The sequence below is a fragment of the Drosophila sechellia genome, chromosome 2L (genome assembly GCF_004382195.2).
Source record: "Drosophila sechellia strain sech25 chromosome 2L, ASM438219v1, whole genome shotgun sequence".
NCBI classification, from domain to species: Eukaryota; Metazoa; Arthropoda; class Insecta; order Diptera; family Drosophilidae; genus Drosophila; species Drosophila sechellia.
Window position 1 is genome coordinate 6809863 of NC_045949.1, and position 17598 is coordinate 6827460.

Consider the following 17598-nt stretch of genomic DNA (forward strand, 5'->3'; position numbering starts at 1 on the left):
ACGTGTGAAAAACGTTTCGATTTTTGAAAAAAAAAACAAAATCTTTGAAAATTCATTGAATTTCAATCTTTTTCTTTTTTATTGTATCGTTTTGTAATGGTGTGCGTGGCTGATTGTGCTTGTATGTGTCCCTTTTTTTTTTGTTAGTGTTGTCGCCGAGGTCACATTGAGGCCAGCGAGTGGGCGGCGAGATGAAGGCGTGGCGTGAGGAAGGATCAGTTGACCAGCTGATCGATCGGCAAAGGAGTTTGAAGTACATGTATGGAAAGAAATGCTTTTGACTTTGGTCAACTTTATATTTCGATCGGCATTTCCAGTAAAATTAGCCGCAGGATCCATTAATACCATTTGGATTTGCAGCGGTGCATGAGAAAGAATTACGAAAACAACCTGATGTAATTTAATAAGATGAACACTATTATTTTCTGGTGGTTCATGATTTCCGTTCATGATTTCCGTTTTATTGCTATAACCGATTTAAGATTAGAAACTGAAAAAAATTAACATGTGAAGTGGAGGTTAACGTAAAATTATTAACTAATTCGAGCGATTAGACATTTTTTAGAAGACAAAACAGATACACTGACTGTTAATTGTAAAACAATTTCATTTTTCGAACCTCTATTTTAAAGTTGAATGAATACAACATACATTGTTTTTTTTATTAACATAAACGTAAAAACCCATTCAAATTAACTACATACAATATATGTGCATCGTAAACGTAATAAACAAACAAGAATATATATGAATAAACCTACTATATACAACTATATATACTATATACATATTAATTATAACATATAACGATTAAACGGTAAAATAAATTTAAATATTGTATTAAACAAAGTGTTGCACTTTCAAGCTAAAGCAGAGACAAAACAAAGAGAATCTAAAATTAAGTGTAAATGTTTGTCAGCACACACACCCACACACACGAATACACTGAGCAAAAAAACGTTGCAGCAAAAGTCCAAGTGCAACATAGGTGAAGGAAGTCGATATGTCCAGACATCCGGAGGATTCACATTCACCAGAGTAGCGGATAAAACACCTTTAATCGGATTATTTCCTTAAGTTTTTCGTTCCCATTTGATGTCATTTTGTGTATATGGCTTTTGTTCCTTCATTATTGTTGGTTTTCTTATTGGCCAATTGATGACGGGTTGACAAAATCGCGATGATTGATTATTATCGAGAATTGTGTATCGTTTGTGTTTTAATTTTTACAGCTTATCGAACATTTGTGTTGTCTATTTTTTTGTTGCGTTTCTTTTTATCAGATTGATTTCGGCTTTTCGACGCTTCGAGTGAAGAGATCATTGGAACCATGAATGAAACAATAATGTAAGGGTTATATTATTTAACATATTGATAAGCTAACATACGAATGATGCGCCAAATGCAAACCAAAATCACTGAACAGAATGCGTTTTTGTATACATTGTATAGCTCTACGTACGTATATGCCTAACAAATAGATCTAGGTGAAGAGAGAAATGAACTTAATAATACTTATCAATACTTTCGATCTTAAGTTTTCTCGAATTTGTTTACGAATCGGAGATGCCGACTGGTACCCATAGTTAAAATAAGAGAACACAAAACTCGGTACACTTCTGATAACGCTAGAAGGCTAGAATTTTGAATGTGTTTTTTTCCCATATCCCCGAGACCTACCAGGCTTTTCTAATCCCTCAGAACGAGAGTTGTTTTTATGTAATGAAGTACACTTAGCGATTAAAGACTAGAATGATTTGAAATAAGATGAGGTTTAACAGATATCTAAGCTAAATTCCTAAGACAAAACGATTCCACCTAAGACACCTTTTTGTAATGACTAAATTTATATAGGACAAGAGGTAGAAGACCAACCAAATAAACAAAATGAAATAAAATGAAATCAATAAGATTAAAGATCAACAGGCATATGTATGTACACATGTATGTGGGTGGCATGTTTTGTAGCTGTATATGAATTTGATTAATTTTTATGACTTATGATTTCCGTTCCTATCGTAAAAGTATAGAAAAAGTTTCCCGATCATTGTGTAGGATGAAATTCGTACTCGGTTAAGAGCAGTCAATGAATGGTAATTGTTAATGCCTGCAAGTTAAGAGACAAATGATGTATTACTAAGTTAAACAACAGCACACTCATCCCTTTTAAAGCCCGACTTTCGTTCGTTCTTAAGCAAAAATTCGAAACGAGGTATGTATATGGTAATTTTAAAATGTAACAAATGCAGAGAATAGTGAACAAAAACTAATTTATATGTAGTTAATAACGGATAATAATAAATACAAAATAGACAAAAATATGGAAAAACACAGAAAAAAAGAGGAAAACTAAGCAAAATAACCAAAATAAAACAAATCGCAAAAAAACAACAAAATTGAGACTGTAAACGAAAAGGCAACAAAATGGTAATGGAGCAGCTTAAAACGAGACGAGATGTTGAACAGAAAAAGGCTAAAACACGAAACTACAACTCGTTACTCGAATAAATCACTGATGAATAGGCTACCAAAATAAGTTCGTATAAGGTTTTTGTTCACACGCAAATTGCACTCAAATTGCATTCTTTTGAGTTTACTATCCTAGCCAACTCTGTGCATTTGATTTGCTCGTTTATGTTGATTTTATGAAATCAAGTAGACTACTTAATATAAATTTACAAGTCAACAAATTAAGAGATTAATGGAACCGAATCAAGATGACGAAGGACTAAGCGTATGCTAGCCAAAAAGAGAACTTTCGATGAATTTGAATTTTTTACGTACAGAAACAAAAGGAAACTGGAATCTAAAACTGATACTGAAAAAGTTATTTGTACTTAGGTACGAGTAACCCAGAGACACATAGAAACCTCCTAAAACTGCATATACATATATAGGACTTACTTGTAAACCAGATTGTAACGATTTTAGGCATATAAGTGTTGCGAATTGGGTATGTAAGGGAAACGGAAACGGAAACTTGAAGGGAAACTGGAGAGGAAGCTACGTTTTGTCACTTTCCAAGCTTTCATTTTGACATAATTTCATAAACTTTTCTACACGTACTTTTAGATCCGAGATGGTGAGGGAATAAATAGGAGTTTAACATAAGCATTTGATGGCAGCTGGGCGATCGTGGTACAGTGCTTAAGAATAAAAATTGACGTCAGGATTTAACTTAACTTAACTTACATACATAGATACATACAAGGACATCAACAAAGGAAAATATTGAGAGTAACAAGGAGAACTTGAAAATGAAATACATATAGCGTTGCAAGATTTTAGTTTACGGTAAACTTAAAGAAATTTTTTACAATGTATTTATACATACCTAAATTTAAATTTTAAATTAATTCTTTAATGTAATACGAACACAGTGCCTAAGTAATATCAAAACAAAAATCGAAAAAAAAATAAAAAGGAAATAAGGATTTAAAACATACAAAACGAGAATAAGAGCCGCAAGTAAGGACATTGTTACTAATAATGCTAAACACTTAATCGAACAACTTTTAAAACAACCGAACAGCATTCAAGCGACAAAAGAGAATTCAGCAACTAAATAAACCAACAATAAACATTGCATACAAAAGTTTATAAATATACATACAAGTTCTGGTGCAAGTCACAAACGCAGACAAACACACACACACACATCCTAAATATGAAAAGAAGAAGAACAGGAAACGGAAGCTGAAAACCGATCAGAAGTTAATCCCCAAACAAATTCGCATAAATGTATAAATGTAACACAAGCAAACATGAAACGCAAAAGCGCTAAGTAACAACTAATTACTAAACAAATAAATAATGCAACGTACCCCCTACATACGTCTCGTTTCTCGCACTGGAATTGCGTATAAGCCACATACATATATTCTTCCCTTACTCCGTGTATCCTGTATCCTGTATCCTTTGTCCTGTATCCTTAAAGGGCTATTCAGTCAACAGATTTGATTTATTTGAACATGCCACGTACTCAAAATGACATCAAATCGAAACTTGTAACCCCTTCGTTTGCACATTGGATTGGTCTATTAGAAAACCCCGAACAAAGGTTTTTAACTAAATTGTTTTGCGTTGAAATCATTTGAGAAAGAACACACAAAATACATGAGGAGTAAAAAACAATAAATGAATTACAACAAATTAATTATACATTTTGAAATTATATTTAACGAACAAAATTAATGTAGTGTGTAAAGAAAAGCAAACAAAACATGAAAGTAAAACAAGTTTTAAGCAAAACAAAATACTTTGAATATATACATAAATTGCAAGTAAATAGAATAAATGTCACTAAATCTTTTTATTTAAGTCTTGTGCCGCTCGATAATTCCTGGGATTGATACGTATTTTAGGAACTCGAAATACGAATGACAGCTAAAATTTGATTTTCGTGTGAAAAACTAAAGGAATCCTCCCCAGATCCCAATGTTGGAGCTCGTCGTGCTCTTCCTTCTCAGTTCGGTGACCTATTTCTGTGCCCACCTGGAAGGCCCGACCACAAATTGGGCATATTTCTATGCATCTTGTCCAATCATCATGGGATTACTATCCGCTGGACTGGTTTACATAAATGTAGGTTTGCCTCCTTGCAATACGAGTATATCAAATACTTAAAATTTTTCCACATAGAAATAGAAACAGGCGTCACAAAGAATTATTTGAAAAAGATGACTTTATTTCGGCGGAGTGTTCAAATAAAAATGTATTAAACTATTTAAAAACAACAAATAATTATGATGACTTGGCTTGAGAACAAATTGCAATTCGGCAGCCAATGAGAGCGAGGGTTATTCGAACGTCTACAGCTACGATTAGAATGAGTCCTATGAGATTGAAACCTATTAACCGATGGTCACTACTTGGCTACGCGTCGTCTTGTGGTTGGTGTGGTGGGTGCTCCGGCGCTCGGTGGTTTGGGGATCTGCAATGGATAACTAATTCTTAGAGTCCGACAAGATTTTAGTTACAATCTAGATATCTTACAGAACGTATTGGTCTGGGTGTAAGGGAATTGGCAGGCGGCGGCTCGCGAGGTTGCGGTCCATCTGGATGTCCCACTACGGTGACGGCCACGGGTCTCTGGTCGGAGCCGGCACGTTCCATGCTCTCGCTGCGAGAGGCGGAGCCGGAGCGCTTGAACATGCCGGAGAGCCGGCCGCGGAGATCCTTCTTGCTCGACCTCATGTCGCTGGCCACGCTGATGTCCGAGTCAGATCCTTGAATCTGCAAACAGAATAGGTACATCAGCATTTAAATGCTTATAGTTTTGGGTAATTCTCACTGAAATTTCACTCTCGGAATTGCGACTGCTTTTGGTCAGGCTGCGCAGCTTGCCCATGATGCCCTTCTTTTTCTTGCGCGGTCCTCGAGGTATGTCGCTCTGGGTGGATCCACCGGATAGCCGCGAGTCCAGGCGGGAGTCCAAGCTAGAGTCCCTGACCAGGCCACCCAGTTCAGAATCTATGGATTGCATGGAGGACACGCTACCATCGTCCTGTCGCCAAATATTCTGCAAGAAATATCAAAGTTATTGAATAAAATACATAGAACATAGCTTGAATGAATCTGTTTGGCCTACCTGATCTCTTTGTATGGAGTGATCAAGTGAGAGGCTCTTCCGAATCAGACTGCCATTGTTGGAGGAGTTCCTGGACAAGCGTCCACCGCCTCGCTGCGATCCTGCCGCACTTGCCACCGAACTGGTGCTGCCATGCGGATCGTTCTCCTGCGAAGCAGCCCGACGCAGATTGCTCCTTCTCATACGGCTGCGCTCCTGTTCGTCCTCGTTCACTCGCTGGAACTTGCGCAGCTCCTCCGAGGCTTCGGCCAGCCTGGCCAGGACACTGGTGATCTGGGAACTGCTTAGAGTGGGCGAAGGCGAGCGACTGCGGCGCACATTGGGTTGCTCCGGTCGTAAGTTCTTGTCGTAGCCGGAGCTGCTGCTGCTTCGAGCTGATCCGCCGCTGCCAACCATTTTCAGGTCGGGAGCTATCTTCACCAGCTCGTCAACGGTCTGCAAAAGGGCGCCCACCTTACGGTCTCCGCCATCTGCCTCCATGCGTCGCTTGATCAGCTCCTTTTCGTAGCGTTCACGCTGGAATTAAACATAGGGAAGCGTATTATAACAATGTCAAAAGACATAAACCACTTCTCCAACAGATGTCGTAATTAATAATATGTACAAATATTTTTTTTATTTATGTAAGCATGCTTATAGACAGTTACACAAGCCCCAGTGGCCTAATGGATAAGGCATCGGCCTCCTAAGCCGGGGATTGTGGGTTCAAGTCCCACCTGGGGTAATAATAATGGTTATGTTGGAAATCATTTTTGATGTTGGATACACTGATTTAATCTATTCTATAGTATATAATATTTAAAATTTATTTTTTATAAAACACTGACCTCTCGTCTCAGCTTCTCGTTGGAGGTCCGCAGTTTTGCGTGTACGTCCCGGAGCTCCAAGAGATCGCACTGCAGCTCAGCGATCTTCTTGCGGCCCTCCTCCATCTCCTCTTCGGAGGCCCGCTTGATCTGGTCCAGCTTGCGCTTCGACTCCAGCCGCTCTTTGTCTCGCTCCCGCTCCACCTCGAAGAGAGTCTGGCGTAAGTCTCGCGCCAGAGTGGAGGTTTCCTGCAGCAGTCGCTGCTGATCCTCGCGCTCCTTCTGCCAGGACAGCTCCAGCTTGGTCTTCATGCCCGGCAGCTTGGTGCTGCCCGAGCCGATGACGCGCTCCTCCTCGAACTCGTTGAGCTTCGACTGCATCTCCGATATCTTGATCTCATTGGCACTGCGCTCGGATACGAGTTCCGTTTTTATCTTGCTGGACTCCAGCCTCGACTCGACCAGCTGATCCTCCAGATGACCAATCTGCAATCGAAAAAATCCATTAGCTTCTTTGCAAAGGTAGCGTATTAACTGATATCATACCTGCTGTTCGAGATAGGCAATCTTGCTCTTATCATCATCATCGCTGCTGTGCATGGAGCCGCGACTCTGTCTTCCGGTATTGTTGGCCTTGAGGTCGCCAATCTTCTTCTGCGCCACTTCCAGCATCTGTTTGAATGCATCGCGATCCTTTTTGAATCGTTCGCACTGGCGCTGTTTTTAAGGATATCATTATGTGTGCTTTTTATAATATATAATGTGTATAATTGTTTTTACCTGCATTGAGGTTAATTCACCGCTCAGGTTCTTCACCTGTTGCTCATATCGAAGTCTAACTGTGGCCACTTCGGATTTCATCTGCAGTTCAGTGCTCTGTAATCTGTAATGTTCAAATATCACGAATTTAAAATATTTAGTCTTATATATAACATTTCTTTGTCAAATCTTTGAAAAGGAGTCCACTTACTGTTCCTTGAGCTCCCTGATCTCTGCCTCGCGCCTCGCTCCGTGTCCGTTTAGCGAGGATTGCGCCTGCTCAATCCGGTTGTAGTCGCTTAGCTTGCCATTCAGATCGTCGTTATCCTTGCGCAGCTGGAAGACCAGGTCGATGTTCATCTCATTCTCGCGACGCAGGCGCTCATACTCGTGCTCCTTCTCCGCCAGTTTGTTTTTGAGAACGGTGCGCTCGTACTCGGCCCCATTGCCGTTGACTGTTTTGAGGGCCTTGGCCTGGAGATCGGCGATCCTCTTCTGGGCCTCACTCAGTTTGCGAGCCATGTCGGTGCGTTCGATGCGAATGGTGTCCATTTCGGAGATTTTCTGCTTGCTGGCGTTCAGTTCAGCCTGGAGACTCTGCTTCTCGGTGGTGAGTTGGGCACGCATCAGGATTGTTTCCTCGGAGAGCTTCTCCCAGTGGTTGTTGAGCTCCTCGTAGCGCTTCTGTTCTGCGCTCAGTGAGGTCTGCACCTCCTCCACTTGCTTCTTGAGATCCTGCACCTGTTTGCTGTCCGATTTGCTGGCCTTGGTTTTCAGATCCTTGATCTCCTTCTCCAAACTGGACTTGCTCTTCTCGGCCGACTTCTTGGCACTGAGTAGTTCGGCATCTAGTTGGGTGATCTTGGCCTCCAGCTTCTCCTTCTCCTTGGCCTGCTTTTCCATGTCCTTTTCCAGGCTGGACAGCTTCTCCTTTTCCCGCTTGCTTTGCGACTCCCAGGTGGACTTGCTCGTTTCGCCCAGTTTCAATTGGGCGTCCTGCTTCTTCACCTTGTCCTCCAAGTCCTTTAGCTTGGAGTTTAGCTTTTTGGCTTCCTCATCGCCGCGTTTAAGTTTCTGCTCCAACTCGCTGATCTTGCTGCTTGATCCGTTCAGGAGCTTCAATCGCTGGACATCGCCTTCGGCGAGGGAAAGCTTTTGCTTACACTTCCGCAAATCCTCCTCCAGCGCTCCCTTGGCCGATTGCAGGGCCTTGAGCTGATCGGTACCGCCGGAGCTGAGCATGACGCGCATTTCGCTGATCTCGTCCTCCAGCTCCTCCACCCATTTCTTGAGATGGCTCTTGGGCGTCAGGTCGTTGACCCTCTTGGCGGTGCGTGGTGGCAGCTTGTCCTCCGCCTCCAGCTGCATCCGTTTGACACGGGCCGTTAGCTCGTCCCTTTCTCGTTGAGCTTGGGCCAGAGACTCCTTCATCTTTTGATCCACCTCTCCAGTCTTTTCGCTCGCCTTTCGCAGCGCCAACAGCCGTTTGTTCTCCTTGGCCAACTTGTCGTTCTCCGTTTCGAGTGTGTCCAGTTTACTTATCTGATTCTTGAGCGAGTCCACCGTCTGCTCCTTTTCGGTAAGCGTCCTGCGAAGCTGGACCAACTCTTCGTTGAGCGTCTTCACCTTCTTTTCGGCCGCACTGGACGACGTTCCGAGACTGAGAAGCGAGGACTTGCTGCCATTGGAGCTGTCCTGGCGGAGCTTTGCCTGCAGTTCCCTCACGTACTTTTTGGACTCGGCGTTCTCCTTCTCCAGATCCTCCACCTTGAGTCGTAGAATTGAGGCCTCCTGCTCGTTAAGTTCCAAGAGAATTCTCAGCTCGGCGGGATCATCCTCGTCGGAGATTCCCTCATCGCGATCAGCATGAACCTCGGGAGCCAAACGATGAGGATGCGGTGTGGGACTTAGCTTGCGACCTGAGGTACAGTGAGAAAATAAATTGTTAAGTTTGCAGATATACATATTAATTGCGATTTAAGTTAGTTACTAGCAATTGGACATAGATTTTGTGATTAGTTACGGTTAAATAAATGTGCAGCCGCAAAAAATGGCAATTAACCGATTCGGTTTATTCATTAATAAGCAAATGACTTAAATCTTAGTTAGTTGGTTAAGTTAAAAACCTTAAAGGTCAGTTATGAAAAAGAAGTCACTCCAGCTATGGAATTTATGTGACCTTATCCTGAATGAAAGTGGTTAATTTACACAGTTGTCACTTAATGTGGAAAATTCGAAAATTAAATTATACGATGATTGAGTTATTCTGACTGACAACCATGCCGGTAGTATTTGGATGACTTAATCCTGATTAAGTTGTTTACGAACTAAGGTTAAGTACTTAGTTAGATTAAGGCTCTACTTCGCTGTATTGTTTGGTTCGTACTTCTTGAGCGCGTTGCCATTTTTTTCAACTGCATCATCAAAGACTCATTTTCATCCTCGAAACGAGTCACCTTTTTCCTCAAATGTTCAGCCTGAAACACAAAAACGTGATTTATTGCAAGTGAATAACGACCAGTGAGTAAAAATTATAGATCGAATACTCGTAAACCCATTCAGAGATCGTTTTCGAGGATAAAAATAGTTTTGCACAGCTCGGACGAATAAAAAATAACATGAATTGGTTCTACAAATGGTTACTACACGAAAAAAGGCATTGTATCGGATCGAATCCAAGGACGGATCCTTTTGCCTGAGGTTCTTGGTACCTGCTCCACTCAAAAGGACATGTGAAATGGCGCTGGGAAAGAGCAGCGAACCGGACTGTCCCACTCTGGACGATGACGATGGTGGAAAGAGCCCCGCAAATGGAGACGACATTGATTCTCTTTCGATTGAAACATTTCTATCGGGCACTTCGAAATCAGTTTGCGTGACAGCCACATTGGTGGTCACCAAGTTCTCCACACTGGTAGACTTATTGCTCTGAACTGTGGCCACTGTCTGTGTGCCTCGGGGAAAGGCCACCACCTCGAGTGGCACCTCAGTTTGAGTACCACAACTGAATCTAACACGCTTTCGCTCGCGATCCCTGAGCCGTTGAAGCTTCGCGTGAAATGGTCAAGTGATTAGTCGAGTAGGTTGTGTGCGTCATTGGGTATTACCTCTTCTTCAGCGAATTTCAGTTGGTCCTTCAAGTCTGTCTCCCGCTCAATGGAGTCCTGCAGCTCGCGCTGCAAGTGCTGGGGGTCTTCCTGGGAGCCACCACGAGTCAGGGACTCTCGGGTGAACTTGGCATCCGCCGATGTCGACTTGCCTAGGACACCCAGCATAGGTGCCTTCTTTTTGCCAGGATTGCGTAGCTCCTCGGCCTCCGCCTAGTTGTTCAAGAGGTTTATTCATAAGTAAATACTTTTGGAAATCACCTAAGCTGATTAACCTGCAACTTTCGGGTTAGCTCATTGGAGAAACGCAGCTCCTCCTCCAGTTTCTTGATCTTATTGGAAAGCTCAGCATTGAAGGAGCTTTGGCGCTCCTGTTCCAGGGTTTCGATCTTGCGATCACTCTTCTTCAACTTGAAACTGAGTATGCGACAGTTCTTGGTGGCCTTCTCGAGATCCTTCTGCAGACTGGTCTTGGCCTTGACCTCGTCGTCGCGGAAGGTGTCCTGCACCTCGTCCATCTCTGCCTGCAGGTTGAGAATCTCCTTCTTGGCGCTTTGGTTCTCCTCCATCAGCTCCTCGCAGATCTGCTCGGCGGCCTGCAGCTTTCGCCGGAGCTCGGACTCGCTACCCTTGTTCTCCAGCTCCTTCATCCGCAGGTTAAGTCTGCGTTTGTCCTCCGTTACCCGGTCCAGCTGCTCCTTCATTTCGTTCAGCTTCTGCTGGAGATTAAGTGCTTCCGAGGCTGCAGTCCGATTGGAGGCGGTATCCATGGAGGCCAGGCGTCGCAGAAGAATATCACTCTTTTCCCGCTCCGCTTTTTCTGCCCGTGTCTTCATCGTCTCCAGCTCCAGTTTCAGCGCCTTCATCTGCTCCTGCATGCCATTTGAGTCCTGGATCTTGGATGCTGTGCTGACGGCGCTACTGGTGCTGTTGGAGTAGGATGTCGATGCAGCGGGAACGGTTTGTCTTTTGATTTCTTTGCTGGGCACTGCATCCGCCTCCTTGCGACGAACCGAACTGGAGCTCGACAAGGAACTGGACGTGGAAGTGACGACCTTCACCTCATTACTGGCGGATGTGGAATTGGAGGTTTTCAGGGAGGTGCTGCTGCTGCTGCTGGACGACGTCGTGGTGGAAGCCACCGCCACTTTCTTTGGCGGCAGGGCAGCTCGCTTCTGCTCGGCTTGTGCCAATTGGTTAATGGAAGTACCCGACTTGCTGCGCTCCGGACGATCGGGTACCACTGGTGTGGGTGTAGCTGTAGACTCGCTTTCTCTAAAGGATACAATTTAACATTATAATCTTGCTTATCCTTGAAGATTGCAATTGCTTACTCTTCCCTCCGCGGAACTGATCGCTCCCGACTGTTTTCCCGGGAGTTGAGACTGCGCTGCTTCTTGAGAAGATTCATTTTGCGGACACGCTCTGCTAGACTGTCTGTCGATAGGATGACTAACTCATCTGGAATACTTGAAGTTTTACTGGGTGAGGATGTGACACGGGTTGGCGGTGTAATGGCGTGTTCCACCTAGAAAATACAAATCACACAGAGCGTAAAAGACATCTTCTATATCCAGTCACTCCAATCCAATCTCACCTCCTTGATGTCCAAGGCGGTGGTGTGGCGTCGCGGTGGGACCGGCAGCTTCACAGTGACTGCCACATCGTGATCCTCGACGGAGGATGCTGCTCGACTGGTGGATGCCGCAGCCGGTGGACGGCGAGCGACATTGTCCGGCTCGTCGATATCCGGCGTGGAGGCCCATGACTGCGGACGCTTCCTCAGCTCTACATTGAAGTGGACAACTGGGTTCAGTAAGGGCGTCAGGTGTGTTGCATGCAGGTGCAAGTTGCGAGTTGCAGTTTGCAATTAGCGTTCGATTCCACTCGGAGCCGTGGGTGCGAGAGTGAGACAAACGGATGCCACAGAACGAGCGAGAGAGAGCGTGGGAGCGCAGTACAGATCACGCGTTGCATGGTAGTAGTTAACATTAACGGTTCATTTAATGCAGAGATTAGTGTTGAGTGAAAGTAAGAGAGAGCGAGAGAGAGACAGACACAGAGCAATAGAGATGACACAGTTGGCGGTGGTATTTTGTGCACACGCAGAGTGAGAGTGAGAGAGATAAGTAGACAAACACATTGATTAAGATTCGTAACAATTTTTTAAGCAACTTACTATAACTAATAGTCAGAGGAACAATTTCTCAATGGTAAAAATACTATAAGAATCAAATTAATTGAAAAACTCCATATATTGTTATGTTTCTAAAAGGTATATGGAAGTATAGAACAGACAAATTAAGAGTTTGGAGAAATTTTTCTAGTTCACTATTTGTATTGAGAAATCGTAGTTTTTATTAATACATGTATTAATCATAAACACTTTTAATACTTAAAACATTAACTGATTGACAAGGGTACTGAAACTATTTTAATTCTACACAAACACTAAGATGAACAACTTAACAAATTCTATTAGATATATTAAGCTTCTAATGCAGATCAATATAATTAACGTTCTCGATACCATTACTATGATTTTTTGTGAGAACACACTCAGCTACAAAGTTGAGTTAGCTTCTAGCGCTGATTAACAATAAACAAAAGTGATCGTCTATATTTTAATAATTAATTTTATAGATTTTTTATAACCTTTGCGAGTGGCATTCATACCTATATCATTGCCATTAGTTGCGTTTGCACTGGTAAGATTTTGAGTTGACGTCCACGTCCGCGAAGATGGTCTATCAAATAAAGTATTATGTACGTTCAAAGGTGGAAATTCCGGGAAGAACTTACCGAGAACTCTGGGCATCGGAGAGGTTGGGCGAGGAGGCGGCCACCTCTTCGCCAGCTCTGCGGGCTCCATGCTCCTTGTAATCCCGGAAGCAGCGCTTACATCGCGTGGGATACCGAGTCTGGGGATGAAAGCCGAGTGGGCAGAGCTGGTCGCCTTTCAGCGATGGGTACAGATGATGCATCTGTTCTCGTACAACTTATCAGCTTTTCTTTTTCTGCAAGAGTTGAGGGTTGAAATCCTTTTAAGCCAAAGCCTTATTTTATAATTAACAGGGTATGTGTAACATCTCACTCCTTTTTCTTTTTTTTTTGTTTAAAAACCTTTTAAATTTACATTTGCTATTTCTATGTACTTTTCACACGATCCCAATACCCAATTGACTGCGCAAATCTGTGGAATTTCTGGCACTAAGCCAAATCGACAAAGGAATTTTGTACACGTTCATCAAATAGTTAAACATTTACATTTCGTTATCATTCACTTGGCCATTGGTTCTAAATTGAATATCTGCCTGGTTTGATGGCTATTGTCAACGTTGGAAGTGCAGATGTAGATCAATGCCTTCGATTCGTTGATTAACTAACTCTCATAGAAAGACAGATAACTAATAAAAGACAATCTCAAGTGGATTTCACCCATATCGATTTTTGGAATTCATTGTACTTTTAAAACGATATGATAATATGCATTCTTATAAAGGCTGTGCGATTCCTTTATTACAATCTAACCATTGCTTAGAATATTTAAAAAATAATAAGTAACTAGTAGCATTGCAGAAAGATGAAACTCCCAATAAAAAAAGTTTCACATCCTTAATCATCTTTCAAATCATCTTTCATATCTGTCACTTCAGTCATTGCACTGCATAAACAATCGAATGAAAATGGTAAATATAAACAATAACAAAAATGTATCTGAGTATTTTTAGAGCGATCTACGAGTAGAAAGAGAGCGAGATAAACTGGCACAGGTGGAAGCTAGTCGCGCAGCGATTTTCCGCCGCTTGCGCATGTTTTTTGTTCTTTTGGCGAAAATGAAAACTCAAACGGAAGGAAGAGCGAGATGCGAAGAGAAAGGCGAAGAGAAAGCGCGGAGCTTTCACCACTCCTTTCTCTCGGCGCTCTGCTGCTGCGATGGTTGCAAATCCCTAGTGCGTTTATAAATAATTACCAGCGTTTTAACCTATTTTCATCTAAGGCGCTCTGTTTTTCGGCGGCGCTGGCACTTGCAAAATGTGTGATTTAATTTAGAACGCAGTGGACTCACACGAAATACTTCCGCATTTAGAATAATTTGCGGCTGGACGACGGGGAATGGGGCCAGCCTCTTGGATGTGGATGTCGATGGTTGCGTAACCGCCGGGATTCAGTGCGTTTCGGCACGGATTATACAGCAGTTTGGAGCATGGGGATGTACATAGATTCTCACAGGGATCGAGTCCCCGAAGCCTTTCGTTCACTTTCGATCACACACACAAACACTCGGTTGCTGGTTGGTTGATTTAATTTTGGAATATTCACTTTATACAAAACATTTACGGCCACAGAAATTGGCTGTGTTTTAAAAATAGCATAGTTTTCTTCTTGCTAAATGGCAGCGCACCTCCCATAAATCTTCCCAGACGATTTTCAAATGCAAGACTTTCCGGAAATATCGTTAGATTTGGATCAATAGCTTATTATTAGAAGGATATATCTTTATATCAACCATGCGATCCAGGCAGTTTTTAGTTTTTCACCCGATTCACATTCATGTACAAAGGCCAACATGTATGTGCCTATATATTTATATAGCTTTAATATAACCGTCGATTGCCCGAGCACTCGAAATACTTATATAGATGGCTGCCATGCGAACCGGGCGCTGTTCCTTGGCACTTTTTTCGGTTGCGAACGCGTTGAAAATCGACGAGAAACTAAATTTAAATTATTTCTGAAAGCTTCAACTACCACCAGTCGTGCGAGAAAAGTGTTTTCCTCAAGAGAACTGATATTTTCGCGCAGAGAATCGATGAGAGCGATTCGAAAATTATTCAAAAATATTCAAGTCCAAGCCAATTGAAAGTTTCAGCCATAAATCTTTACGGCTATCAATATAATATTACTTTTACACTTAAGGTAGCATATTTATCGAAATTACAAAAATGTATTTGAAAGAATTAAAAAAAAACCCTTGGTGACTAAGGAGTATTCAATAATATCTATTCAAAACATTGGTTTTCCTAATTCAACTCATATTGAATAATAACCAAATTAAACTTAAACAATACAAATATCAAATTATTCATAATTATGTGAACCTAATATTTTGCCTTTGGAATCTTAAGCTTCTAAAGTTATTGCTATTACTGCTGGTTTGCATTCTCATGGCAGATTCTGTTCAACTTGGTTCATTGTGTAATAAGTTGACTTTTTGAAAATTAACATGACTACATCATGAATCTTCTGCTCGATAACCATTGATAACCATTGTGGTAAATGTTGATTTTAGTGGCTATACTTTATTCATATTTAAACTCCACACAAGTATGCGTGTATATCAAGTTCTGATCAGCCTTACTCGATAAGCAATGAGTCATATCCAATGAATTATTTAACCGCTTCTCTGTTTGGCTGGGATTAGAATGGACAAATTTAAAAAGCCTTCTAACAAAAATATTCAATTCATGGGAGGGGCGCATAATAGATGGGATTCTACTCGTAACATCATTTGAGAAATGGAAATATCTTAAGAATTATGTAGCTTACGGAGTAGCAATCTAAAGCAAAGTTACATCTTATTTAAATACTCTACTGAAATACATTTGTATATTAAATTAAATATGCTCATTCCTTTGGTTATTCCCCGATTTGTTTTGGAATTTATTTAGCAAACCATAAAATCGACAGGGTACATTGTACATTACATTTGTGTGTGTGTGAGTGTGTTTACCTCGTTTTAAATAATAAACTTCATTGTTCTCAATGCGTATGGACAATATGTTGAAATGCGTATTATGTATAAATTACTTAGAGATTATCAATCGCTAAGAGCTAATGCAGGTTATGTGGGCCCTCTTGGTGCGCGGCCTGTTTTGTGAGTGGGTGAGTAAATACGATTCAAATGAAGACCAAACGAATCAACAACGTTGCGCATCAGCACCTATCATGTTGCGGGCGCTACTGTCGCCTGATCCTCGACAGATTCGTTTGACGTCGTCGCTAGCAGCGGCGCATTGGTTGTGTTGACTGCAGGTCCGTTATTGTTATCATTCGCCAACGGCTCTTCCCCCGGCGGCGCCGTCTCCAATGTCACATTTGGTGCTTGTGTCTCATTTTGACTATGCACTGGGGCAGTGGTGAATGAGTTCGTGGCGGCGGCGACCTTAGCCGGCTGCTCCGGACTGCTGTACATCTGGATAACCGAGTTGTTGTTCATGTTTTCCACCGAGGCACCCGATATGGACAGATCGTCGGCGGAGTCGTCCGCCGTACTGTCCGTCTGCACAGCCTTCTCCTCCAGCAGGTGGTCGCTCTCACGAATCGGTCGCTGCGAGGAGCCGTACTGCTTGGAGATTTGCAGCAGCTCGCGCAGCGTTTCGTTCTCCAGACGCAGCTGGGATATGGTCTGCAACTCTCGCTGCACGACACCGTCGTCCACACTGGCCGCGAGCTGCATCACAGCTGCCATTTCGTTGATCTTCTCGCGCTGCTCCCGGATCACCTGCCACATGCGTTCGTTGTACAGCTCCTTAAAGCTAAACTTGCTGTCCAGGACCTTGGAGACGGTGTGCTCGCGATACTTTTGCATCATCAGCTCCATGGCGCGCTCGTAGTCCTCAATAAAGATCTTTAGCTCGCGATTCTCTTTGAGTATCTCCGAGCTGTTGATGTTTTGCTGCTGAATGCGATTCACCATGTCCGCGTTGGTCTTGTTGTTCGAAATGCGGTTAAGTGATTCAATGTCGTCCTGATACTGGCGAAGGCTCTCCACCAGCCGATTGTTGTTCTCCGCCTCCTCGAGCAGCGCCGTGCCCAGGGCGTCCAGGTCCTTCACCCGACTGGCCATGCGCTGCGCATCCATTATGATCTGGCCCACGGATAGGTTCGACATCCTGCCCAGTCCAGTTTCGATTTTGGGATTTCTATTGTTTTCGGGGGCCAGGCCCTCTGCTGCTGGCACTGCGAAAACAAAGGGAACCGCTTAAATTTGCGCACTTTCTGGGGCCTACGTGCGGAGTCTTACGTTCGGTGCGGGTTTGGTGCAGCTTCGTCCTCAGCGTAACAGCTTCATTTGATTTTTCGGCCAAAATATGTAGGAATAGAAACGATTCTAATAGAAATTTTGACGACGACCCAATTATTGGCTGACAGCTTATTAAATCCCAAACGCCATCGGATGTCGCACAAATCCCTAACGCCACACCATTAAATGTGAAAAAATACTGTTTCAACACCTGATATACCGCAAATATACCAAAGATTTAAATTTCAATTTTATTTTCCAACTTTTAGCTTGAGAAATAATTTTTTGGCTAAATCTTTTATGTTTATG

General features: G+C 42.7%; 3 protein-coding genes and 1 non-coding gene across 7 annotated transcripts; 2 read left to right on the forward strand and 2 right to left on the reverse strand.

Annotated features, from left to right (window-relative positions):
* The first annotated feature begins 161 nt into the window (after positions 1-161).
* LOC116801644 lies at positions 162-4725 on the forward strand. Its single transcript, XM_032722486.1, has 2 exons — positions 162-4584; positions 4642-4725. The coding sequence occupies exons 1-2, from the start codon at positions 4438-4440 to the stop codon at positions 4645-4647; spliced, it is 153 nt and encodes a 50-aa protein (XP_032578377.1). The 5' UTR covers positions 162-4437; the 3' UTR covers positions 4648-4725.
* Positions 4667-14966, reverse strand: LOC6611466 (myosin-4). Of its 4 annotated transcripts, none has more exons than XM_032722448.1 (16): positions 14332-14966; positions 13065-13279; positions 12939-13009; positions 11860-12068; positions 11597-11790; positions 10538-11537; positions 10263-10475; positions 9867-10203; positions 7367-9074; positions 7177-7279; positions 6943-7113; positions 6418-6882; positions 5591-6106; positions 5294-5521; positions 4996-5235; positions 4667-4933 (listed from the first exon to the last, which is right to left on the reverse strand). In XM_032722448.1, exons 2-16 carry the CDS (start codon positions 13244-13246, stop codon positions 4868-4870), a joined length of 5703 nt encoding a protein of 1900 aa, XP_032578339.1. In that variant the 5' UTR covers positions 13247-13279; positions 14332-14966; the 3' UTR covers positions 4667-4867. The 4 variants fall into 4 exon arrangements, with proteins under 4 accessions (XP_032578339.1, XP_032578331.1, XP_032578326.1 ...); XM_032722440.1 differs by lacking the exon at positions 9867-10203 and adding an exon at positions 9542-9632 and having other exon boundaries at positions 14332-14965; XM_032722435.1 differs by lacking the exon at positions 9867-10203 and adding an exon at positions 9542-9632 and having other exon boundaries at positions 11860-12050; positions 12918-13009; positions 14332-14965.
* Positions 6242-6314, forward strand: Trnar-ccu. Its single transcript has one exon. It is a non-coding gene; the product is annotated as a tRNA-Arg (tRNA).
* Positions 14967-15545: 579 nt separating the features above from the next.
* On the reverse strand, positions 15546-17437 carry LOC6611468 (FGFR1 oncogene partner 2 homolog). The gene is made up of 2 exons (XM_002035973.2): positions 17290-17437; positions 15546-17225 (listed from the first exon to the last, which is right to left on the reverse strand). The coding sequence occupies exon 2, from the start codon at positions 17155-17157 to the stop codon at positions 16210-16212; it is 948 nt and encodes a 315-aa protein (XP_002036009.1). The 5' UTR covers positions 17158-17225; positions 17290-17437; the 3' UTR covers positions 15546-16209.
* Between the last annotated feature and the right edge of the window lie 161 nt (positions 17438-17598).